Source organism: Sapajus apella, unplaced genomic scaffold (genome assembly GCF_009761245.1).
Source record: "Sapajus apella isolate SASKATOON/1434 unplaced genomic scaffold, GSC_monkey_1.0 scaffold51, whole genome shotgun sequence".
Taxonomy (NCBI): Eukaryota; Metazoa; Chordata; class Mammalia; order Primates; family Cebidae; genus Sapajus; species Sapajus apella.
In genome coordinates this window covers 2890852-2917404 of record NW_022436991.1, presented here as the reverse complement: position 1 = coordinate 2917404, position 26553 = coordinate 2890852, and the positions used below count along the sequence as shown (strand labels likewise).

Below are 26553 nucleotides of genomic sequence, written 5' to 3'. Positions count from 1 at the left end.
CCAGATAATATAATTTGTAAGGTGCCAATTACGCCTAAATATTAAATTTGACAATGGATTCTTTTTCTAATTTACTGTGTCTGGGGTTAGCATAGTAAATAAATTCTCACTTAAATCAACAAAATCTCTATCTGCAGGTACTGATGATTCAAGTCTGTGGTCCTGCATAAGCAACATCTTTGGAGCTGTTAGAGAAGCCCTGCCTCTGAGTTTCTTAGGATCAGGGTATCTGCAAATATCAGCAATTGAGCAGTCAAAAATAACATAATGGAGGCCAGGCGTGGTGGTTCACACTTGTAATCCTAGCACTTTGGGACGCCAAAATGGGATGATTGCTTGAGGCCAGGAGTTAGAGACTCATCTCGTCAACAGAGAGAGACCCCATCTCAATTTTTATTTAAAAAAAAAAGCCAGGCAGAGTGGTACATGCCTATAGTCCCAGCTACTTGGGAGGATGAGGTAGCAGGATCACTTGAAGTTCGAGGCTGCCAAAAGCTATGACTCTGCCACTGCACTCTGGCCTAGGTGATAGAACAAGACCCTATCTCTTTAAAAAAAAAATCAATAAATAGATGGGAAACAGGATAACTGATTCTTACCTTGTTTGGCATCATCACAAGCTGCTGACCTTTACAAATAGATCCTGATTCCAGCTTTCCCAGGACCACAGTGCCCATATCCTGATGAAATGTAAAATAAAATCAAGTTTCAGACTTACAGGTGCTGTATAACAGCTCAACAGCCCAAGATGAAATTCTACACTGCTTATTCATAAAATCACTTGCTTAAGGAGAAGGCTTAGGTTCATCTTATATACAGTAAAAAATACTTTGTAACAATCTGTGTCATAAGCATATATATATCACATTAATAATTCAGTATGCCTACCATTTAAAAACAAAGTATAGTACATGGTAACAAATTATGGTACAGAAAACAGCAAAGAATTTTATGTTGGAAGATCGGAACTGTTTGTACACATTTACATTGTCCTGACCTCTAGGACTGTTTCCTCATACATAAAATTGGAAAAAACAATGCTTGTTACAGAAATTTAGAATGAAGCTAATGAAAGAATGATGTATTTGAGATGGGCAAAAATATTACATAAATTGATACTGCAAAACTTAAAATATATTCAAGTTGGAAATCCAGTTAAAAACAAAGAAGTTAGTTTACGTTTGTTTGTTTCTTTTGAGATGGAGTCTCACTCCGTCACCCAGGTTGGAGTGCACTGACACAGTCTTGGCTCACTATAACCTCTCCCTCCCAGGTTCAAGCGATTCTTCTACCTCAGCCTCCCAAGTAGCTGGGACTACAGGGGTGTACCACCACACCTGGCTAATTTTTGTATTTTTAGTAGAGATGGGGTTTCACCAAGTTGGTCAGGCTGGTCTTGAACTCCTGACCTCATGATCCACCAGCCTCAGCCTCCCAAAGTGCTGAGATTACATGCATGAGCCACTGCACCTGGTCAGAAGTTTATTTCTTTTTAAGACAAACATCCAGTGCTGGGGAGGCTGTGATAAAATTAACATTCATGCTAAGTTAGCACGGTATTTTTGTGATGCTATTTATCAATATCCATCAATTTTAATGAGAAAATCCTTTGACCCAGCAGTTACATCTATGAGTTTACCATTGAGATATGATCCCTGGCTCATTGGGAAACAGCTAAAATAAACTTGTTGAATAAATTATTGTCTATCTTTACCACTTATATGTAGCCATTAAGAAAAAGATATCCACGCTATGTTGTTAATGAAGTTTTCAGGCTGGGAGTGGTAACTCATGCCTGTAATCCCAGCACTTTGGAAGGCAGAGGTCTGCAGATCATCTGAGGTCAGGAGTTCCGAGACCAGCCTGGCCAACATAGTGAAACCCTGTCTAGACTAAAAATACAAAAAAAAAAAAAAAAAAAAAAAAATTAGCCAGACCCAGTGGTGCATCCCTGCAGTCCCAGCTACTTGGGAGGCTGAGGCTGGAGAATTGCTTGAACCTGGAAGGCAAAGGTTGCAGTGAGCCGAGACTGTGCCACTGCACTACAGCCTGGGTAACAGAACAAGACTCCATCTCAAAAAAATAATAATGAAATAAAGTTTTCATAATTAGAAACAAAATGCACAACAATGATTTCACCTCCCAGGAAACCCAATTTCTTTAATAATATTTTGGGTACCTTGTACTTATCCACAATTGGCAGCCTGATTGGTCCATCAACTGATCTACTGAAGTTTGGCAGATTATCCAGATACGGAATAAACGGTAATCCACTGAGAATGTAACAACAATACACATTAAACAAAACTCAACATAAATATCAAAATGTAAAGTTACATAGTCATAACTTTAAACAGGTTCTAACAATATTTTCATTCTACTCATGTATTCTTTCTATTCAACCAATTTCTTATCCATTTCATCTTACTTATTCCACAGAAAACTAAAAATATTACAAAACTGCTCAGTATAAGGCTTCCTCATAAACTTACTAAAATTTAGGAAAACATTTTATAGCGAATAGCCCACATGTAATAAATTGACTATATTTAATTTTTATGTACTTTGCCAGCTATGAAACCAAGATTCCATAAAATAATTTCCCCTTTAAACATACAGTATTGGCTGGGTGCAGTGGCTCATGCCTGTAATCCCAGCACTTTGTGAGGCCAAAAGGCCAGGTGCATCTCTTGAGCCCAGGAGTTCAAGACCAGCCTGGGCAATATGGTGGAACCCCATCTCTACTAAAAATATAAAAATCAGCCAGGTGTGGTGGCATGCACCTGTAGTCCCTGCAACTTGGAAGGCTAAGGTAGGAGGATCTCTTGAACCCAGGAGGCAGAGGTTGCAGTGAACCGAGATCATGCTACTGCACTCAAGCCTGGGCAACAGAGTCAAAGCCTGTTTCAAAAAAACAAAAAACCCAGAAAGAGAGTCCAGCAATAAACTCTTAGATTTATGATTGTCTGATTTTCAATGAGGGTGCCAATTCAATTCAATGGTAAAAGGATAGCCTTTTCAACAAATTGTGCGTAAGCAATATGCAAAAACAAAATGAACCTAGACATAGACTTTACACAAAAAATTACACAAAAATTAACTCAAAATATACACCTTAATGTAAAAAGCTTCAAAAATAAAACCTTTTGTGCTTCAAAGGACACAGTCAAGAAGTGAAAAATGGCAACCCATAAAGTGGGAGAAAATAACTCCTATAATCATACTCTTCCTGATAAGGGACTTGTAGTCAGTATTAAAAAGAACTCTTATGGCTCAATAACAAAATGACAACTCAGTTTAAAAATGGGCAAAGATCTTGGTATTTTTTTTTTTCCTTTCTTTTATTTTTTTAACTTCCTATTGATGTGTAAGATCTTGGTATTTTTAAAGCCAAGGTTACAGTTAATAAATATATTTTTAATACATCTTTTTTATAAAAAATTATTTATTTTTTTTAGAGATTGGGTTTCATCATATTGATCAGGATGGTCTTGATCTCTTGACCTGGTGATCCGCCTAAGCCTCCCAAAGTGCTCTGATTACAGGTGTGAGCCACCACGTCCGGCTATAGTTTCTTAAATTACTTATAAAGACATATGCTCAATAACCTATGTTAACATGTTATTCAGCATGTCTTTATAAGTAATTTAAGTAATAACATCCTTTGATAAAAAAGGAAAAAAAGGTTACTTACATGTACCAAGGACAGAAATCTGACTGCTCTTTGAGATTTGCTCCGGTAAGTCCTGAGCAGGGCATGAAGTGAATGTCCTTTTTGGGATTGAAGCCAACTTTTTTCAAAAATGGCACTAGTTTCTCTTTACATTCTTCATATCTATGAATATTTATAAATAATTCAATTATAATGTAAACAAAGAACTCTAGTTTCCTAAACTCATGCCTGTAATCCTAGAGAAAATGGGGTACAATAACAAAACCATCCTAATTCCACTAACATAAAATAACAGACATCTATGCTCACCTCTCATTGCTCCAGTTTACAGTTGGATCGTCCATCTTATTAATTAGCACAATTAAGTGTTTTACACCTGCTGTTTTTGCCAACATTGCATGTTCTCTTGTCTGTCCTCCTTTTTCAAATCCAGTTTCAAACTCTCCTTTCCTGGCTGAGATTACCTAATGGCAAGAAAGGAAATAGTTTACTCCTACACCTTCAGGCATACCCTTATGGCAGTAAAATATCTTTCCTTTCACTTACATCACTTTTTTTTTTTTTTTTTTGCACGAAAATAGAAGCAAATGAGTTATGACCTACCTGCTTTTGAATGTCACAAATCAAACAATGTCTAGATGCATCCAATCCCCGACATTCCCCAAATCTAGTATATCTGCATATTTTAAAATTCCAACATTTGCTTTCTAGCCATTGTAACTACAAAGGAAAAAAATTTGTGATCTAGGCCAGGCGCGGTGGCTCAAGCCTGTAATCCCAGCACTTTGGGAGGCCGAGGCGGGTGGATCACGAGGTCAAGAGATCGAGACCATCCTGGTCAACACAGTGAAACCCCGTCTCTACTAAAAATACAAAACATTAGCTGGGCATGGTGGCGCGTGCCTGTAATCCCAGCTACTCAGGAGGCTGAGGCAGGAGAATTGCCTGAACCCAGGAGGCGGAGGTTGCGGTGAGCCGAGATCGCGCCATTGCACTCCAGCCTGGGTAACGAGAGCGAAACTCCGTCCCAAAAAAAACAAAAACAAAAACAAAAACAAAAACAAAAAAAAAAAAAAAACTGAAAATTTAAAAAAAAAAAAAAAAAAAAAATTTGTGATCTAGTGCCAGTACATTGTGAAAAGCACAGAATGACTGATGACCTTATGAAACAGATGGTTTCCTATTCATTTTTTACACATGGTGCCTAACAGTGGGCTTGGCATTTAATGGACACTAAGTTCTGACATGGTAATAGATAAAAACAACAGGAGAGAAAAGGTGAAACATATTTTCTGAAGTAAATCAAATTCTGAAGATTTCTGGAACAGATTAGTATGATGAAAATTGTGACCGTGTATATCAATTTATTTCACTGCAACCTGAATTTGAGCTTTTAGAAGATAAAATTTTTAAAAGACAAATTGAAATTTAAAGATATAAGCAGGGCTGCTAACAAATATACAGATGGATTGGAAATGTCTTTCTTACCAGCACAGCCAAATCAGCTTGAGAGGCTCCACCAATCATATTTGGGACAAAACTCTTGTGGCCAGGGGCATCTAGAATTGTGAAATGCTTCTTTTCGGTTTCAAAATAGGCACGACCCACTTCTACTGTTTTACCCTTGTCTCGTTCTTCCTGATTTGTGTCTAAGGCCCAAGACAAGTACCTGAAATAATTTCAAAAATAAGAATAATATTCCTAAGAACAACAGAGTTTTTAGGTTATTCTTCAGCATTAAAGATATAATTGATGACATCCAGCTTTATGTACACCACACAACATCTAAATCATGAACAGGATTGGTGAAATGAAAATTGAAAGAATAGGGCTGGGTGTGGTGGCTCATGCTTGTAATCCCAGCACCTTGGGAGGCAGAGGCAGACAGATCACCTGAGGTCAGGAGTTCGAGACAAGTCTGGCTACCATGGCGAAACCCTGTCTGTATTGAAAATACAAAAATTATCTGGGCATAGGGTACACGCCTGTAGTCACAGCTACTTAGGAAGCTGAGGCAGAAGAATCACTTGAACCTCGGAGGTAGAGGTTGCAGTTTAGCCGAGATCATGCCACTGCACTCCAGCCTGGGCAACAGAGCAAGAATTTCTCAAAAAAAAAAAAAAAAAAAAAAAAAAAAAAAAAGGAAAGAATAAAACTGGTATTATTTTGATTCAAACCCATACAACTTTTATATAAACAATCAATTATACAGTCTAGAACATTATTTGTAAGTTCAACATACATAGAAAGACTAAATACAGATGCCATTGTAACTACAAAGGAAAAAAGTTTGTGATCTAGTGCCAGTACATTGTGAAAATCACAGAATGACTGAAGACCCTATGAAACAGATGGTTTCCTATTCATTTTTATACATGGTGCCTAACACTGTGCGTTAAATGATAATGAACTCCCTTATTACTTCATTTTTATAATGGCTGTCTTGAGAAAGAGTCTTGCTCTGTCACCCAGGCTGAAGTATAGTGGTTATGATCTTGGCTCAGTGCAACCTCCGCCTCCTGGATTCAAGTGATTCTCCTGCCTCGGCCTCCCGAGTAGCTTCGGTATTACAGGCGCCTACCACCACGCCCGGCTAATTTCTGTAGTCTAGTAAAGACAGAGTTTCACCATGTTGGCCAGGATGGTCTCGAACACCTGACCTCAGGTGATCTGCCTGCCTCGGCCTCCCAACGTGCTGAGATTACAGGCGTGAATCACCGCATCTGGCCCAATAAAACTTTTTAATAAAATAAAAAATAGCTGTCCTCGGTTATTTTTCAAAAGTCAAAGCCACTAACCCACCATGTGGGAGTAATGGATACCTGCTAAACATTGCTTCAGTATTACACTGCCAAGCAAAAATTCATATAAATTCAAACCATCCATAATCATAGGCATTAATTTAGATCACCTCATCATCTGTATTTCATAGCATGAACTCAATTTTTTACAAGAACAAAATTGACTAGCATTTTCCCCTTATTATAGAGGCATATAATTTTATTTTTTAAAAAATGACTATCAATATCCCATTGAGATAAGGCTTGCTAACTTTTAAAAAATAAAAGTAGTAATAATGTTAGAAAATAGAAAAAAGTTGACTCTCTCACCATTCAAAGGCAACCACTGTCAACAATTCCTTTCCATTCTGTTTCCAGCATTTATTTACATATGGTCAGATCTTAAGTACAGTGACATTTTCTGCTATTCCCCCAACTGCCACCACAATGCAAGTTCTATTCATGGTAACTATAAATTGTGTAAATGTCAGTTTTTAATGGTTGCAGAATGACCCAATTAAATGTATGGTTTATAATACTGTTAAGTCTATTACCAGATGTATGGATCGTTTCCAAATTTCTCTGTGTAAGTTATTAAGTCATTAGGAACTGATCTACTGTGTATTATGAAGACAGGGGAAATTTCCTTTGTTATACCATTTTATTTTATTTTTTTTTTGAGACGGAGTTTCACTCTTTTTACCCAGGCTGGAGTGCAATGGCGCGATCTCGGCTCACCGCAACCTCCGCCTCCTGGGTTCAAGCAATTCTCCTGCCTCAGCCTCCTGAGTAGCTGGGATTACAGGCACGTGCCACCATGCCCAGCTAATGTTTTGTATTTTTAGTAGAGATGGGGTTTCACCATGTTGACCAGGATGGTCTCGATCTTTTGACCTTGTGATCCACCCGCCTCGGCCTCCCAAAGTGCTGGGATTACAGGCGTGAGCCACCGCACCCGGCCTGTTATACCATTTTAGACTTCAACAATTTATATTTTAATAGGCTACAGAAGCACTAAGTAGACACCGTTTCCTTAAAAAAATTAATGTCATAAAAGTGTACTATACCAAGTTTCTCTGTTTTTCTCTTTAGCTTCTCTTTCATACTTTTCAAGTGTCCTTTTGTCAACCATTCCAGTCAAATACCTGAAAACATTTAAAGAATAAAATAAGTAAACAATTACAAATTACTCAGTGGAATGAGAAAAACGTTAAAATCGTTGAGGGGACAGGGTCTTGCTCTGTTGCCCAGGCTGGAACGCAGTGGGCGTGATAGCCCACTGCAACCTCTGCCTCCTGGGTTCAAGCAGTTCTCCTGTCTCAGCCTCCCAAGTAGCTGGGATTAGCCATACCTGGCTAATTTTTTGTATTTTTAGTAGAGACAGGGTTTCACCGTGTTGGCCAGGCTGGTCTCCAACTCCTGACCTCAAATGATCTGCCCGCCTCTGCCTCCCAAAGTGCTGCGATTACAGGTATGAGACCCACCGCACCTGGCCAGAGAATAAAGTAAAGTAGCACTGGTGGATGCTAAAAGAATGGAAAGTTTAAGTGAAAAAAAGGGTATTTACAGTCTGAAATTATAAGATAAAGTGTCCAGGTGTGGTGGCTCATGCTCATAATCCCAGCACTGTGGGAGGATCCCTTGAGGCCAGGAGTTTGAGACCAGCCAGTACAACAGAGTGAGACCATCTCTACCAAAATATTAAAAAATTAGCCAGGTGTGGTGATGCATGCCTGTAGTCCTAGCTACTCAGGAAGCTGAGGTTACAGTAAGCTATGATTCCACCACTGCACTCTAGCTTGTGTTTAAGAGCAAGACCCTGTCTCTTTAAAAAAAAAAAAAAAAAAAAAAAAAAGGCCAGGTGTGGTAGCTTATGCTTGTAATCTCAGCACTTTGGGAAGCTGATCGGGGAGGACTGCCTGAGTACAAGAGGTGGAGGCTGCAGTGAACCATGATAATATAGTTGCTCTCCAGCATAGGCAAAAGAGACCCTTTCTCAAAAATAAATAAATGAATAAAATAAAGGTAAAAACAGCCTTATAGTGGACAATCTTGACAGATGACACCTTAACCAAGTAATTATGACTAATTTCACCAGTAATAAGGAAGTTTTGATGAATAAAAATGGTTATAAGATGTTAACATCAGGGCAGGATGAATGAAGGGAACTTCCTGTACTGTTTTGCAACCATTCCGTAAATCTAAAATTATTTCAGAATATAGAAGTTTTGTTTTTTTGTAGGTAAATATAAGATCGGCGTGGTGGTACATGTGTGTAGTCCTAGCTACTTGGGAGGCTGAGGTAGGAGGATCAGTTGAGCAGAGGAGTTTTAAGCTATAGTGTGCTACGATCCTCCTATAAATAGCCACTGCCCACCAGCCTGGGCAACACAGCAAGACCCTGTTTCTTAAAATAAATATAGTTTTATTTGTATATTTTATAGAAATGAGGGTCTCATGATGTTGTCCAGGCTGTTCTTGAAGCCCAGGCTCAAGGCTTCCGCCTTGGCAGTGGTATGAGCAACCAAGCCCAGCCAAGTAAATTTAAAAATAAAATTAGGCCGGGTGCAATGGCTCATGCCTGTAATCCCAACACTTTGGGAGGCTGAGGCAGGTGGATCATGAGGTCAGAAGATGAAGACCATCCTAGCTAACACATTGAAATCCCCACCCCATCCGTAATTAAAATACAAAAAGTTAGTTGGGCCTTGTGGCAGGCACTTGTAATCCCAGCTACTTGGGAAGCTAAGGCAGGAGAATCATTTGAACCAGGGAGGCGGCGGTTGTAGTGAGCTGAGATCACGCCACTGCACTCCAGCCTGGGTGACAGAGCAAAACTCCGTCTCACACACACACACACACAAAAGTAAATGTAAATATAGGTACCATAGAAAAGAAAAAAAATTGTAACAATGTTGTCTAGGCAATGAAGTCTTGTTAATATTACTTGTCAAAATGAGATCACAGTTTTAGTATAGTTCTTTAGTAATGCATACTTCCTTTGACTCAATCCAAAACAAAGCCCTCCTTTCCCTATAGCTTTCATCTGTGTTTTCCATGTAAACATCCATAGTGCATTGCACCTAAGCATTTGCATGTGAAAACCCTATGTGATGCCACCAAAATTACAGCCCATCACCAAAACATATACACTGTCTTTTTTTTTTTTTTTTTTTTGAGACGGAGTTTCACTCTTGTTACCCAGGCTGGAGTGCAATGGCGCGATCTCGGCTCACCGCAACCTCCGCCTCCTGGGTTCAGGCAATTCTCCTGCCTCAGCCTCCTGAGTAGCTGGGATTACAGGCACGTGCCACCATGCCCAGCTAATTTTTTGTAGTTTTAGTAGAGACGGGGTTTCACCGTGTTGACCAGGATGGTCTCGATCTCTTGACCTCGTGATCCACCCGCCTCGGCCTCCCAAAGTGCTGGGATTACAGGCTTGAGCCACCGCGCCCGGCCTATACACTGTCTTAAATCATAACATCTAATGGCTGTGACAGGACCTTTGTTTAACAGCCTGTCTTAGGGTCTCTGTTGTGGAAATGTTCAGAAGTAACTGGCAATATTACCAATGATGATTAGTCAGGGGTGGTTAATCACACCTGTATCCCAGCACTTTGGGAGGCAGAGGTGGGCAGATCACTTGACCTAAGAGGTCAAGACCAGCTTGGGCAACCTGGCAAAACCTTACCTCTATAAAAAGTTAAAAAATTAACCAATTAACCAGGCCTGGTCGCATGCACCTGTAGTCGTCCCACCTACTTGGGAGGCTGAAGTGGAAGGATTGCTTGGGCCCAGGAAGTCAAGGCTGCAGTGAGTCAAAATCATGCCACTGCACTCCAGCCTTGGTGACAGAATGAGACCCTATATCCCCCCCCCCCCAAAAAAAAAAATTATTTAGGTAAGATGATGGCATGCCCTCTAAGGCCCTATGATTACACAGTTTGAAGAAATGGGCCTAATTTAGTGAAGCAATTAAAAATTTAGGATTCTTTAATTATCAAGATTTGTCAATACTAAAATGCTTTACTAGAGGCCAGCCACGGTAATTTCCTACCCAGAAAATTTCTATAATATGATCAAAAAATTATCTTAGCATGTTAGCTGGTCTATATATCTTTTTTATTAAATCCATAAACATTTAAGGAGCTGATGAATGAGGAAAAAACACTTGCCCCATTCACCAGATTCGAGAGATGGCTTGTTATTCCCATGTATATTACGTTCAAAGTAGACCAAGATTTCCCATAATTTAGGGTTCCAAGGGTTCTATGTTCATTTTTTATTTTTTAAAAATGTAAAAAGCTTTCAGAAACCACATTTAACACTAGCAATAATCACATTACAAAAACTACTTTTTTTTTTTTTTTTAAATTAGAGACAGAGTCTCACTGTGTTGCCCAGGCTGGTCTCAAACTCAAACCTCAAATCAAGTGATCCTCCCACCTTAGCCTCAAAATGCTGGCATTACAGGTGTGTTCCACTACACCAGGCCAAAAATCACTTCTTAACATCAGTATTACCTCCCAGTAATTTTATTATTTATTTTTCTTGGGAGGACCCTTTTTATCTCCTTTATGTGACTGTATGAATGTTTACAATGCCTAAAATTCAATCACACTAACTCTGTTATTTAACAAAAAATACAGACTTACATTATTTGTCCTCCAATAGTTGACTTGCCAGCATCTAAAAGTAAGATAAACATGCAAACCAGACGTTAAAAACAAAAACCAATGGCTACATATGCAAACAACAGCGACCTTTAACATACATAATTAAATCTTCCAAATGAATTTGGTGGTGCATAAATCCTAGTTCATTACCCTTCTCCTTTTGAAAATGAGGCTCAAGGATGGACCCAGTGGCTCACGCCTGTAATCCCAGCACTTTGGTAGGCTGAGTGAGGTGGGTGGATCACCTGAGGTCAGGAGTTCGAGACCAGCCTGACCAACATGGTGAAACCCCCCCATCTCTAGTAAAAAATACAAAAATTAGCTAGGTGTGATGGTGGGCGCCTGTAATCCCAGCTACTTGGAAAGCTGAGGCAGGAAAACTGCATGAACCCAGGAGACAGAGGTTGCAGTGAGCCAAGATCACGCCATTACACTCCAGCTTGGGCCACAAGAGCGAAAAGAAAGAAAAAATAAAATGAGGCTCAATAATGACTTAGAAATACTTTACTGATAAAGGAAATAATTTTTTAACAGGTTACTCTGAAAGCACAGGGGCAACAGAATATAAATTCCCCAAGAGGAGTTTCAGAGAGCAAACGCAGCTGAAGAGCTGTGAACTACATTTAGGTGCTTTTCTTTTCACTTACAGCAAATAGGGTATGTGCTCCTTTACAGTTTCTTTTTTTCTTGTTTTTTGTTTTCACGATGGAGTCTTGCTCTGTTCCCCAGAGCTGGAGTGCAATGGTGCTATCTCAGCTCACTACAACCTTCGCCTCCTGGGTTCAAGCAATTCTCCTGCCCCACGCTCCTGAGTAGCTGGGATTACAGGCGTGCTCCACTATGCCCAGCTAATCTTTGTATTTATAGTAGAGATGAGGTTTCACCATGTTTGCCAGGCTGATCTCGAACTCCTGACCTTGTGATCTGCCCGCTTGGACCTCCCAAAGTGCTGGGATTAAAGGTATGAGCCACTGCACCCTGTCACACCTTTACTCTTTCAAATTTGTTCTTTTGTTTTTCACTAAACCAGCAACCTGGCAAGCAACCAGAAATTACTCCAAACTATTGATTTTTTGCTTCACACAAAATTAAGCTATCTACTAAGATCAATCCCATTAAAATTAACAAGTTAACTGAGGTTCATATTAAAAAAAGGCACGTTTTCTAAGGTATTAATTGATATCATACTATGCTGAACCACCATCAATGGTCAATAGTCTAATTATATGTCACATACAATCTACTGAAAGTTTTCTTCCAGCACCTATGCCATTACATTTTCTTGAAGTTGATGCCTAAACTTCAAGAAAAACTACTTGCAAGTTTTTGCTAGCTAAAAAAAATCCAGCAAGTTAAAAATCAAGACATTTTCAATTAATTCACTTCAGTTTCACTAAACACCTCCAAGTATCTAAAAAGGATGTTCTATGTTTGATGTATCAGTAACTTTAATTGCCATGAATGCAACTCACCTACATGCCCAATGAATACTACATTTACATGCTCTTTCTTAGGAGCACCAGGCGGTGCAACCACAGATTTAGGTTTTGGGATTTCCTCTTCCTCCTCCATCATTTCATGGGTACTTTCCTCTGGTGGCCTTCCATCTCCCAAGGAACCACTCCCTGGCTCTGCTTCACTTATTTCTTCTTTGTGCTCCCATGATTCTTCTGGGGACATTTCTGTCTCTCCATTTTCTACTGAAGGAAGGCATTTTAACTTAGTACTCTGAAAAAGACTTATAATCTATACTTTAAAATACATAATTTAAAACAACAAATGGAACTTTGCATATATAGTTTCATGTTCTAATGCCCAGTGACACAAAAGCAGGAAAACCTCTTTCATAACAGAAATGGTTGACAGCTTTCAAGGCAGCCTCACTGCTGATATCAGATCAGAGAGCTCTGACTCATAGGCTATGAAAGATTGTTATTTTAGCAAAGCTTCATTTTCATAAGGACAAACAAAATATAAACAAGAGTTCTAACATTCCCGACAGCCTAATTATTTCAGTATTGAGACGGCCTGATAATAGGGAAAAAAAAGGAAAGAAATCGTGACACAGGAAAAGTATCAAAGGATTTGGGAGGTATTTTCTTTAAGTAATAAAACTTTGGCATCAATTCTAATCACCCTGGGAACATAAAACCCTTAACAATAAAGTTGTAGGCCGGGCGCGGTGGCTCAAGCCTGTAATCCTAGTACTTAGGGAGGCCGAGGCGGGTGGATCACGAGGTCAAGAGATCGAAACCATCCTGGTCAACATGGTGAAACCCCGTCTCTACTAAAAATACAAAAAATTAGCTGGGCATGGTGGCGCGTGCCTGTAATCCCAGCTACTCAGGAGGCTGAGGCAGGAGAATTGCCTGAACCCAGGAGGCGGAGGTTGCGGTGAGCCGAGATCGCGCCATTGCACTCCAGCCTGGGTAACAAGAGTGAAACTCCGTCTCAAAAAAAAAAAAAAAAAACAATAAAGTTGTAAAAAGGAAGAACATTTTTCACCAAGAAAATAGAATGTGTACGGCTAACGCCCTTTTCAGCCTTAGCCCACCTGCACTCAGGTGAAATAAAAAAGAAAAAGAAAACAGAATGTGTACAGGTATTTAAATTGACTTTAGCATTCCTCCACTCAATTGTATTTGGAATCACTAAGTTTATCAAGGCAGTGCTAGTGCCTAGTTTGTTCTGCTTTCTAAATACTAATAGCAAAGACTTAATGTGTCTTAAATGTAGTCATTACGATAATGATAACACTTACATTTGCACCTTAAATCTTGAGAGTGAAAGTTTCATATTACTGTATTAATATGGACAGAAATTTTCTTACCAACAGGTTCTGAAAGTTCCATGCTAACTGCTGAATTTGAACCTAGACAAGAGATTGAGATATAATATATATTTACAAAACAGTATCCAGCTTTACACACCATAGACAACCTAATGTTTTCTTAAGTAGACTTTCACAGAGTACATTATTACCTTCACACAATGACTGCTCCTCTTGAGATGATTCCACAGGTGCTGTTTAACAGAAATGAGTTCTATTAAAAATTGACATTTATCCATCCATTTCACTTATCTTTTAATATATAGTAAAAATAGAAGTTCAATAACACAACAGAAGCCTCAATCAGTAACCCAGATCAATGGCAGCTAACTCAGGCCTTCAAATTAGAAGTCTCTGCTTAACCTATTTTTCAAAATTCTACCAATTACAGCCAATTTTGAAACATTTTCAGTAGTTTCAATGTATTCATAAAAGCATGCTTGTTCTTTTGATTTGCTTTATAAACCTTTTCTTCACAGATAATGTCAAAGTAATAATCTGCAGCTCAGCACAAATTAGAGATGTGCTCAACAAATACAAATCTACGTCTAGATTCTCTCTTGGAAATCTAGCCCAAGAAGGCTGTGATTATCCCCCCTTTTGTTTTGACACTGAGTTTCGCTCTTGTTGCACAGGCTGGAGTGCAACTGTGCGATCTCGGCTCACCGCAACCTCCTCCTCCCAGATTTAAGTGATTCTCCTGTCTCAGCCTCCCAAGTAGCTGGGATTAGAGGTGCATGCCACCACGCCCGGCTAATTTTATATTTTTAGTATAGACAGGGTTTCTCTATGTTGGTCACGCTGGTCTCAACTCCCAACCTCAGGTGATCTACCCGCCTCGGCCTCCCCAAGTGCCAGGATTACAGGTGTAAGCCACCATGCCTGGCCTGTGATTAGCCCTTTTTAGTATTCCATACTCATGTTATCAAAATCCCTGAATGAATAAAATACCAATAAGATAAATGACATTTGTATAAAGCCCTAAAATACATATAAGCCCTTAAAACAGCTGCAGAAAAGGTGATTCCAGTGATGCCAATTTTTTCCTACACTAGAACTCTAAGACCAAGCAACAATCCAGTTACCAGTTGCAACACTGCAAATTTACTTATGACATTACTGGAAGAGATGCAGGAGAAATACATACTAAAAGCCAAATATCTAAGTCTGCGTTTTGTATTTTAGTGTGTCAGATAGAGACAAACCTAAATTATACTCCAATATGAATGTGCCCCTGCTTTAAAGAATCTCCACGACAGAAAAAGACACCAAAGAATTAAATCACACAAATCATGCACAGCAAGTATGAAAAAATAATGAATGTGTAACCTGCAAAATTATTGCCCGGAAAGGATCAACACCTGTAAGAGTCAAGAAAAAGTATTTTGGGCCCAACCTTCAATAGCATCAAATATGGAGTAAAGTCATTTCCTGCCCCTAATAGGTAAAAAATAACCAAGTTGCTTTTTTTTTTTTTTTGAGACGGAGTTTCGCTCTTGTTACCCAGGCTGGAGTGCAATGGCACGATCTCGGCTCACCACAACCTCCGCCTCCTAGGTTCAGGCAATTCTCCTGCCTCAGCCTCCTGAGTAGCTGGGATTACAGGCACACGCCACCATGCCCAGCTGAATTTTTGTATTTTTAGTAGAGACGGGGTTTCACCATGTTGACCAGGATGCTCTCAATCTCTTGACCTTGTGATCCACCTGCCTCGGCCTCCCAAAGTGCTGGGATTACAGGCGTGAGCCACCGCGCCCGGCCGCTTTTTTTTAAGTGACAGGCTCAGATTGTCACTCAGGAAGATCTTTTTCATGCAGGTTAAACTACATGAACTAGAGTGGGAAAAGCCCCAGAGGCGGGAAGACCTGCATCACCACTGCAAGAAAGCATGCCATGGAGACAACTAAACAATTCAACTGGGAGGGCAGGAGGGCTACACCTGACAGGAGTTGGGAGAAAGGGAGAGCAGAAGGTCTAAGATGACCCCAAGCTGTGGGATGAGCAGCATATTCACAAATGGGGGAAACTCATTTGAACCTCGTTTGGAAGGAGAGAGAAAATGTACTTCAGATACAATACAGATTAATCTTTCTTTTTTTGCTTTTCTATTTTGAAGAAAAGTTTAAGGGTAAGGTAAAGAAAAATTACTCAGTTTTCAGAGAAAGCCAGGCAGTACTGAGAGTTCATAGGCCAACCTAGAAAGGAAGTGACAGGATGGGGTACTCTCAGAGCCTGGAACTGAGCTGACTCCTAGGTTTAACTCCTGGCTTATCACAAGCTGTGAATACATTTATTCCATTGAAATTGTGGGCATGATAAACCATCTAACCAGGGAGGTCAAGGAGAGGATTGTTGAGGAGTTTATGGGAATAAGTGAGAGAATAATTTGTTTGGTATCAATTAAAGAACTTCTGGCATGTAGAAGACATTCAACAAATGTCAGTGTCCACCTGCTATAAAACTACTCCAACTCAATCCTACCAATATGTACTGAGTATTAGCCAGACAAGGTGGCTCATGCCTGTAATCCCAGCACTTTTTCTGGGAGGCCGATGGGGGGCAGATCATTTGAGTTTAGGAGTTCAAGACCAGCGTAGCAAACATGGTGAAATTCCAGAGTTCAAGACCAGCCTGGCCAACATGGTGAAATTCCATCTCTACTAAAAATACAAAAAAATTAACTAGGCATGGCATTACACCTGTAATCTCAGCTATTGGGGAGGCCGAGGCAAGAGAACTGCTTGAACCTAGAAGGCAGAGGTTACAGTGAGCCAGGATCGCATCACTGTACTCCAGGTTGGGCAACAAAAGTAAAACTCCATCTCAAAAAAAAAAAATAATTAATATAAATAAATATGTATTAAGTATCTATTATGGGCCAGACAAGGATTAAAAAGGACTCACAAATCCATATTGCATTGGGGGTAGGGCTGTAGGTGGTAGCAATTTGCTCTAACTAATTTTTATTGAGCCCTATGTGCCGATAACTAGCTCATCCCCACCAAAAGCCCCATGAAACAGATCGTGTAATCACTACCATCTAACATACAGGCACATCAGAATCAACTGCAGGCATTTCAAAGTTATGCAAGTGCCATCTCCCCCTTCCTCAGATAGGCCCTGCTGAAAATCAGTGTACAAGTAAACTAAGCTATAATGGACATACAGTTATGATGTACCGCGTATCTTCATACAAGAATATGATTGGTATGGTATGTTTCCCCACCACTCTCAAGTGTATCCCTAACTCTAACAGCTTTTCAAAACAAAACAGTACTTACATCTGACCACTTAGTTCCTAGCACCATTAGATTTACAATACAGATGGCTCCTGAACTTACAATGGATCATAAGTTGAAAATGGGTTGGGCATGGTGGCTCATGCCTGTAGTCCCAACCCTCTGGCTGTCCAGGTGGGAGGATGGCAGGAGTTTGAGACCAGCCTGGGCAACATGGCAAAACCCCATCTGTATAAAAAAAAAAATTTGCCAGAGTGGTGGCATGTGCCTGTAGTCCCAGCTGCTCAGGAGGCTGAGCCAGGGAGGTCAAGGCTGCAATGAGTTGTGATTGCACCTCTGCACTCCAGCCTGGGCGAGAGAGTGACACCTTATCTGAAAAAGTATAAATAAAACCGATATATATATTTCTACCATCTTCATGTACACACAGTAAATCCTTACTTGTTCATTCTACTCTGGTCTAATTCGTGATGCATATGACATCCAGATTTTAATGGCCACTAATGAACATGGGCTTAGAATTTTCGTTAATTGAACTGTTCATGGTTAAGAAATAGATGATTAGGATGTAATTTCTCACATCCTGCGCTGTTCACAGCTGCTAGTAAAAGAAGTTAGAAACCCTCCCAAGGAATGAAATTATGGTTTCAAATTTTCCAATGTTATCTCTATGTTTAGACACACCTTTATTAACTATTTTAAAAGTGAAAAAGCTGTCAGAGCATACCACTGAGTGCAACTGCCATTCCCCAAATTAAAAGGAAAAACTAAGATTGAGACCAGCTTGGGCAACATGGCGAACCCCATCTCTATAAAAAATACAAAAATTAGGCTGGGGATATAGATCAACGCTTGTAGTCCCAGCTACTCAGGAGGCTGAGACAGGAGAACTGCTTAAGACCAGGTAACAGAGGTTGTAGTGAGCCAAGATTGCACCACTGCATTCCAGGCTGGATGACAGAGTGAAACCCTGTCTCAAAAAAAAGAGAGAGGCCGGGCGCGGTGGCTCAAGCCTGTAATCCCAGCACTTTGGGAGGCCGAGGCGGGTGGATCACGAGGTCAAGAGATCGAGACCATCCTGGTCAACATGGTGAAACCCCCATCTCTACTAAAAATAAAAAACATTAGCTGGGCATGGTGGCGCATGCCTGTAATCCCAGCTACTCAGGAGGTTGAGGCAGGAGAATTGCCTGAACCCAGGAGGCGGAGGTTGCGGTGAACCGAGATCGCGCCATTGCACTCCAGCCTGGGTAACAAGAGTGAAACTCCGTCTCAAAAAAAAAAACCATCTCTGAGATGACAGAGAAAAAAAAAACTACGCTGAGCACAGTGGCTCATGCCTGTGATCCCAGCATTTTGGGAGGCCAAGGCAGGTGGATCACCTGAGGTCGGGGGTTTGAGACCAGCCTGACCAATAGGATGAAACCCCATCTCTACTAAAAATTAAAAATTAGCCAGGTGTGGTGGCATGTGCCTGTAATCCCAACTACTCTGGAAACTAAGGCAGGAGAATTGCTTGAACCTGGGAGGCAGAGGTTGCACTGAGCTGAGATCAGACAAGTGCACTCCAGCCGAAGCAACAAGAACAAAATTCCATCTCAAAAAAAAAAAAAGAAAAAGGAAAAATTTACAGTATAATTTATAATAAAGGAAGTTTAATGAATTGACTGTGATATTTAGTATACTACCTCAAATCTTAAAACATGAAAAGACTTTACCAGAAGACAGCCACCAACAATACTGCCTGTGACACAAATGATAACTGGATTTTTTTTTCTTTTTGAGACGGAGTTTCCCTCTTGTTGCCCAAGTTGGAGTGCAATGGCAATATCTCACCTCACTGCAACCTCCAACTCCTGGGTTCAAGCAATTCTCCTGCCTCAGCCTCCCAAGTAGCTGGGACAACAGGCATGTCCCACCATGTCTGGCTAATTTTTTGTATTTTTTTTTTTTTGAGATGGAGTTTCCCTCTTGTTACCCAGGCTGGAGTGCAATGGCGCGATCTCGGCTCACCGCAACCTCCGCCTCCTGGGTTCAGGCAATTCTCCTGCCTCAGCCTCCTGAGTAGCTGGGATTACAGGCACGCGCCACCATGCCCAGCTAATTTTTTGTATTTTTAGTAGAGATGGGGTTTTACCATGTTGACCAGGATGGTCTCAAACTCCTTACCTCATGTGATTCGCCCTTCTCGGCTCCCAAAGTGCTGGGATTACAGGGATAAGCCACCACACCTGGCCTGATGAACTGGATGTTAAAATTGATACTTAAAATTTGATTATGGTGAAACAACACAAAGGCCACATATTCTGTGATTCCATTGATATGAAATATTCAGAAGAGGTAAATCTACAGAGACAGAAAAGATTGGTGGCTTCCAGAAGCTGAGAGAGAGTGGGCAGTAACTGCAAAATCAATATGGGTTTCCTTTTGGGGTGATTAAAATATTTTGGAGGCCAGGCGCAGTGGCTCACACCTGTAATCCCAGCACTTTGGGAGGCTAAGGTGGTGGACTGCTTAAGCCCAGGAGTTGGAGACCAGTCTGGGAAACACAATGAAATCCTGTTTCTATAAAAAATTTAAGGTCAGGCATGGTGGCTCATGACTAATCCCAGCAATTTGGGAAGCCAAGGCAGGCAGATCACGGGGTCGAGTTTGAGACCAGCCTGGTCAACATGGCAAAACTCTGTCTCTACTAAAAAAAAAATACAAAAATTAGCCGGGCATGGTGATGGGTGCCTATAATCCTAGCTACTCAGGAGGCTGAGGCAGGAGAATCGCTTGAACCTGGAGGTGGAGGTTGCAGTGAGCCAAAATCGCACCACCTTACTCTAACCTGGGCAACAGATCAAGACTCTGTCTCAAAAAAAAAAAGAAATTAAAAATTAGCTTGGTGTGGTGGCACATGTCTGTAGTGCCAGCTACTTGGGAGGCTGAGGTGGAAGGATCACTTGAACCCAGAGGTGGAGGTTGCAGTGACCCAAGATCGCTGCACTGCAGTCAATCTGAATAAGACCCTGTCTCAAAGGAAAAAAAAAAAAGGAAATGTTTTAGAGCTACATGGAAGTGCTGGTTGCACAACACAGTGTGAATATACTAAATGCCACTGAAATATTCACTTTAAAGTGGTTAGTTTTATGTTTTTGTTTTTTGAAACAGAGTCTTGCTCTGTCGCCCAGACTGTAGTGCAGTGGCACCATCTCGGCTCACTGCAACCTCCGCCTGCCAAGTTCAAGCGATTCCCCTGCCTCAGCCTCCAGAGTAGCTGGGACTACAGGTATACGCCACAACGATTGGCTAATTTTTTGTATTTAAGTAGAGACAGAGTTTCACCGTGTTGGCAAGGATGATCTGGATCTCCTGGCCTCGTGATCTTCCCACCTCAGTCTCCCAAAGTGCTGGGATTACAGTCGTGACCCACTGCACCTGGCCAGTTTATGTTATGTGGGTTTTGCTTCAATTTTTAAAAAAGGTATACAATTTTTTTTTAAAGCTTTGATCATGGACCAAAGGACTTGAATATGGAAAATTCTACTTGGCCAGCACATTGACACAACATATGTCAGTCAAGGCCACAGATATCACGACAGGTAAGAAAAGCTATGTTTTGATTCAAGTTACATGTTTTAAACACAGATGTTTGGCTAATGCTTAAAAAGTGCTTGATGCATATATTTTATAAATCAGCAATTTAAATTCGTCCTGCTTTAGATACAAAACTAATCCTTAGGCTGGGTGTAGTGGCTCATGCCAGTAAAACCAACACTCTGGGAGGCAAGGCAGGAGGATTACTTGAGGCTAGGAGTTTGAGAACAGCCTGGGAAACACAAGGAGACTTCGTCCTTACAAAAAATTTAGAAATCAGCCAGGTGTAGTGGCACAAGGCTGTAGTCTGAGGCAGGAGAGTCACTTGAACCTGGAAGGTGGAGGCTGCAATGAGCTGTGATCACACCCTTGGCACTCCAGCCTGGGTGACAGAACAAGACCCTGTATCAAACAACAGCAAACACAGCCATCCTAACTAAAATTTTAGTTTTGTTAGCTAAATGGTATGTTCATTAAAGGAAAATACAACTTCAGTGCTGTCACAGAAGTGTCTTACATTGCAAGAAAAGTGAAAACATGTGTGACAAAATTCTGTCCAAGTTTCTGTAGTGACAGAAATGTTTTATATCTGTGCTGTTATATGACAGTCACCGGCCACATGTGGTTATTAAGCACTGGAAACATGGGAATTATGAGGAACTGAATTTTAAATTTGATTTTAATAAATTTAAATAGCCACATGTGGTCCTCGACTATACTTTGGATACATAGTTGTAGCTCAAGGATTCTCCTTAATTGTAATACATACTTCCCACCTAATCCTCCATTTCTATCCCATTATCTGCTCATCCCCCACCCTGATGGGTAAATCATCACTCCTCTAGGACAGGATACCTCTTTAAACTAGACACACACAGGGGGACCAGGTGCAATAGCTCACACTTGTACCTGTAACTCCAGTACATTGGGAGGCTGAGGTGGGCGGATCACTTTCGGTCAGAAATTTGAGACCAGCCTGGCCAACATGCTAAAACTCCATCTCTACTAAAAAATATAAAAATTAGCCAGGTGTGTGTCTGGTGGCACACACCTGTAATCCCAGCTGCTCGGGAGGCTGAGGTGGGAGAATGGCTTCCACCAGGAAGGCAGAGGTTGCCTGGATGATAGAGCAAGACTCTGTCTGAAAAATATATAAATAAGTATGGCCGGGCACAGTGGCTCACTCCTGTAATCCCAGCACTTTGCGAGGCCAAGGCGGGTGGATCACCTGAGGTCAAGAGTTTGGGACCAGCCTGGCCAACATGGTGAAAATACAAAAAACTCTACTAAAAATACAAAACACATTAGCCAGGCATGGTGGTGCACACCTGTAGTCCCACCTACTCAGGGAGGCTTAGGCAGGAGAATCACTCGAACCCAGGAGGTGGAGGTTGCAGTGGGCTAAGATAGAATCACTGCACTCCAGCCTGGGTGACAGAGGGAGACTCCATCTCAAAAAACAACAACAAAAATGAATAAATTATAGGTACACACGTAGCTTAGTTCTTGTTCCCTAGGGTATCAACTTCCAGAATGAACTGTGGGTGGATGAATATCTGAAACATGGAGACTTTTTTCTCTACTTCTGTAGTCTCAAGAAGTTGGGATGATGTATAGAATAAATACACAATCAATTTTTACTGAATTATTTTGTTTTCCTTTGATTTTCACACTGGTTCCTTCCAGTCACATCACTTTACTTTTTCACTTTTCTTTTTTTTTTTTTTTTTTGAGATGGAGTCTCATTCTGTCACCCAGGCTAATGTGCAGTGGCACGATCTTGGCTCACTGCAGCCTCTACCTACCAGGTTCAAGCGTGAGCCTCCGCGCCTGGCCTCACTTCACTTTTCTGACTAGGAACTCTAGCCTCCATCTGTACATTCATTTCATTTCCATTAGGGTTCAAAAGGGTGAAAACAATTTTAAATGTGCTGGCTTTCTAAGAAGAGTTTAGGGAAGTACTACACTCAGGAGATTTGGGTGAGGTGTGGTGGCTCCCACCTATCAACCCAGCACTTTGGGAGGCTGAGGTAGGAGGACTGCTTGAGACCCAGAGTTCAAGACCAACCTGGGCAACACAGTGAGGCTCTGTCTCTACAAAAAATTTTTTTAAATTAGCCAGGCATGGCGGGGAGCAGTGGCTCACGCCTGTAATCCCAGCCTCTCAGGAAGCTGAGGCAAGAAAATCACTTGAACCCAGGAAGTGGAGGTTGCAGTGAGCCGAGATCATGCCACTGACTCCATCCTGGGCAACAGAGCAAGACTCCATCTCAGAAGAAAAAAAAAATTAGCCAGGCATGGAGGCATATAGCTGTAGTCCCAATTCAGGAGGCTGAGGCATGAGGATCGCTTAAGCCCAGGAAGTTGAGGCTACAATGAGCTAGGATTATGCCATGGAACTCCAGCCTGGGCAACGATGTGAGACCTGTCTCAAAAAATGAAATTAAAGAAATAAAATTTAAATTAACTATGTGGTTCATATTATATTTCCATTGGATTAGCCAGGGTTGTAATGACAAAAAAAGCAAGATTCATTTATCTCAGGAAGAAAATTAGGCTGAGATGATAAATCCAGCAGCCAGCAATTCTTAATAGGCACTTATCTGGTAAGGTCACACAAGACAATGTTTCTTGAATTTTTTTCATGAAAATCCCTCCAACAGCAAAGAATGAGCAAGATTCCATCTCTTAACAAAATTTGCAAGCGAGGTATTTTTTCCCCATAGACAATACTGAAAAACAGTAAAAGCAAACACCAGAAAGAAAAGTCTGCAGAACACTTACAAAATGTGGATGGTTTGCCTTAATTACTTAACACTCTAAAAATAAAAAGGCACACTGGTACAGACAGTGGTGAACAGAGCTGTTTTAAAGTATTTTACATCAACACTTGCTAAAATGTAAAAATAAGTAATTTCAAAATATTGCTTTAAATTAGAGCATTGCCTACTTATGACAAATGTTATTCTACTACTACTGAAACAGAACAGAGAAGTGCTGTAGTCCAAGCTCATGGGCCCAGTTTCTGAAGTCTCAGGCTACTTAATACAAAATAACAAGGAAAGTTCTAGCAGTCACTACTAAAATAAACTTTGAAATGACCTAGATTCTAGGCCTCGATCCTCTCATGGATGTGACCTAAGTTATTTAGCTTTACTGAGCCTTAATTTTCTCATCTGCAAAATGGGTCAACAGCACCTAAACCTCAAGAGGATGTTGTAAAGACTAAATAACTGGTAAGGGCGTATTAAGCAGTGGTGGTAACTGCTCAATACATTTATTACAGCAAGTATTTCAAAGCTCCCAAATGATTTCAGAAACCTTTAAGAATGAAACGTTAGGCAAATGCCAAGGCCACTATCAGAAAACCCATGTTGGTTGTAGTAATTAGCTCTAGGCATGCCCTTCCCCCAACCCCCATTATTAAACAGCATGATGTGCAGAACAAGCACTAAACTAGCAGGTGGCAAATCTGTATTCTAGACTCAACTGGGTCATTAACTCTGTGAGGGACCTTAGGCATTGACCTAGCATTTCTAAAGCTCCAGTTCCTTTATCTGAAAATGAGGAGACTGTACAACTGCTAGGGTCTTATAGAATCTATTTATTCAGACACTGAAGCAATGCAACGTTATCAACCTGATTAGACTTTGCATAGAGTAACTAAAATTCCATTATGTTTTTCAAACAATCCTGAAAGATAATCTTATGATCTACATGTTATCTACTTCAAAAACAGTTTGAGGCCAGGGACAGTGGCTCCTGACTGTAATCCCAGCGCTTTGGGAGGCGGATCACTTAAGGTCGGGAGATCAACCAGCCTGGCCAACATGGTAGAACCCTGTCTCTACTAAAAATACAAAAATTAGCTGGCCATGGTGGTGCATGTCTGTTATCCCAGCTACTTGGGAGGCTGAGGCCAGAAAATTGCTTGAACTGGGAAGGCAGAGGTTGCGGTGAGCTAAGATCACACCACTGCACTCTAGCCTGAGAGAAAGGGTGAGACTTGTCTCAAAAAAAAAAAAAAAAAAAGAAAAAAAGAAAAGAAAAAACAATTTGAGTAACACTGAAAATATATAAACTGAACTTCATTTCAGATAGCCTCAAAAAAGTACAAAAACAACAGAAATGGCCAGGTGCACTGGCTTGGCCTGTAATCCTTGCACTTCGGGAGGCCGAGGCGGGCAGATCACCTGAGGTCAGTCAATAGTTCGAGACCCCCCTAGCCAACATGATGAAACCCTGTCTCTATTAAAAATACAAAAATTGGCCGGGCGCGGTGGCTCACGCCTGTAATCCCAGCACTTTGGGAGGCCGAGGCGGGTGGATCACGAGGTCAAGAGATCGAGACCATCCTGGTCAACACGGTGAAACCCTGTCTCTACTAAAAATACAAAAAATTAGCTAGGCATGGTGGCGTGTGCCTGTAATCCCAGCTACTCAGGAGGCTGAGGCAGGAGAATTGCCTGAACCCAGGAGGCGGAGGTTGTGGTGAGCCGAGATCGCGCCATTGCACTCCAGCCTGGGTAACAAGAGCGAAACTCCGACTCAAAAAAAATACAAAAATTAGCCAGCCATGGTGGTGCATGCCTGGAATCTCAGCTACTAGGGAGGCTGAGGCAGGATAATTTTTTTTTTTTTTTTTTTTTGAGATGTAGACTCAGTCTGACACCAGGCTGTAGTACAGTGGTACAATCTCGGCTCCCTGCAACCTCCACCTCCTGGTTCAAGTCATTTTTGCGCCTTAGCCTCCCAGTAGCTGGGACTACAAGCATGCACCAGCAGCCCAGCTAATTTTTTTTTAAGTAGAGATGGGGTTTCACCATGTTGGTCAGGATGGTCTCAATCTCTTGACCTCGTGATCTGCCTGTCTCAGCCTCCCAAAGTGCTGCGATTACAGGCATTAGCCACCGCGCCTGGCCAGGATAATTGATTGAACTCGGGAGGCAGAGGTTGCAGTAAGCCAAAATTAAGCCACTGCACTCCAGTCCCGACAAGAGGGAGATTCCATCTCAAAAAAAAAAAAAAAAAAAAACCAGAAACATCTTTCTGCTACCAAAATTAACCACCCAAATGAGAAGGATAAGTAGTATGGTAACATACTGGAGTTCTGCAGAAGTACTTAACTGGCTGGGCACGGTGGCTGATGCCTGTAATCCCAGCACTTTGGGAGTACAAGGAGGGTGGATCACAAGGTCAGGAGTTCGAGACCAGCCTGGCCAATATGATGAAACCCCATCTCTACTAAAAATAAGCCAGGCGTAGTGACAGGTACCTGTAGTCCCAGCTACTCGGGAGACAGAGGCAGAGGAATCACCTGAACCTGGGAAGCGGAGGTTGCAGTGAGCCGAGAATGCACTCCAGCCTAGGCAACAGAGCAAGACTATGACTCAAAAAAAACAAACAAAAAAAAGAAGTATTCAACCAGAAAATTACCCAGTGACATCCTTTGGAATGCGCACTGTTTTTTCCAAGTGAAGTGACATATAATTATACCTAGTGAGAATGTGGTATGGGAGTGGGCGTCACCACTGATAGGTCAGGCTAATGAAAGATGCTGGGGAAAGACTTAAATGTTCCTCTCCTTTTGAAACTAGAATTATAATGGCAAACTGGTTCAACTTGGAGTACTGTAACAACTATCAATCTGCAGCCTCAAACTGCTTTGTGAAACTCTACTGAAAACAAGGCAGAAATTTCTAAGCTTTGATACAAATCAACAATTGACAGCTAAAAACTGACAATTTTCTTAATTGTTCTGAGGACCTCAGAA

General features: G+C 41.1%; 2 protein-coding genes across 5 annotated transcripts in view; one reads left to right on the top strand and one right to left on the bottom strand.

The window, feature by feature from the left end:
* The window catches only part of TNFRSF17 (TNF receptor superfamily member 17), a 140563-nt gene that overhangs the window by 21466 nt on the left and 92544 nt on the right, over nucleotides 1-26553 (top strand). Inside the window, exon 2 of one of the 2 annotated variants that reach the window (XM_032242739.1) lies at nucleotides 20689-20785. The gene's annotated coding sequence lies outside the window, so the exon portion shown is untranslated. Of the gene's footprint in view, nucleotides 1-20630; nucleotides 20786-26553 lie in introns of those variants that run through there. The other variant, XM_032242738.1, reaches the window with a different exon arrangement.
* The window catches only part of GSPT1 (G1 to S phase transition 1), a 40083-nt gene that overhangs the window by 7260 nt on the left and 6270 nt on the right, over nucleotides 1-26553 (bottom strand). For 2 of the 3 annotated variants that reach the window (XM_032242734.1, XM_032242732.1), the window contains exons 2-11: nucleotides 14112-14153; nucleotides 13960-14001; nucleotides 12602-12829; nucleotides 11109-11142; nucleotides 7521-7598; nucleotides 5162-5342; nucleotides 3983-4137; nucleotides 3695-3835; nucleotides 2180-2273; nucleotides 600-680 (exon numbers count right to left, since the gene is read on the bottom strand). In XM_032242734.1, coding sequence (XP_032098625.1) covers nucleotides 600-680; nucleotides 2180-2273; nucleotides 3695-3835; nucleotides 3983-4137; nucleotides 5162-5342; nucleotides 7521-7598; nucleotides 11109-11142; nucleotides 12602-12829; nucleotides 13960-13981 — 1014 coding nt within the window. In that variant the 5' untranslated portion in view covers nucleotides 13982-14001; nucleotides 14112-14153. The remainder of the gene's footprint in view (nucleotides 1-599; nucleotides 681-2179; nucleotides 2274-3694; nucleotides 3836-3982; nucleotides 4138-5161; nucleotides 5343-7520; nucleotides 7599-11108; nucleotides 11143-12601; nucleotides 12830-13959; nucleotides 14002-14111; nucleotides 14154-26553) is intronic. The other variant, XM_032242733.1, reaches the window with a different exon arrangement.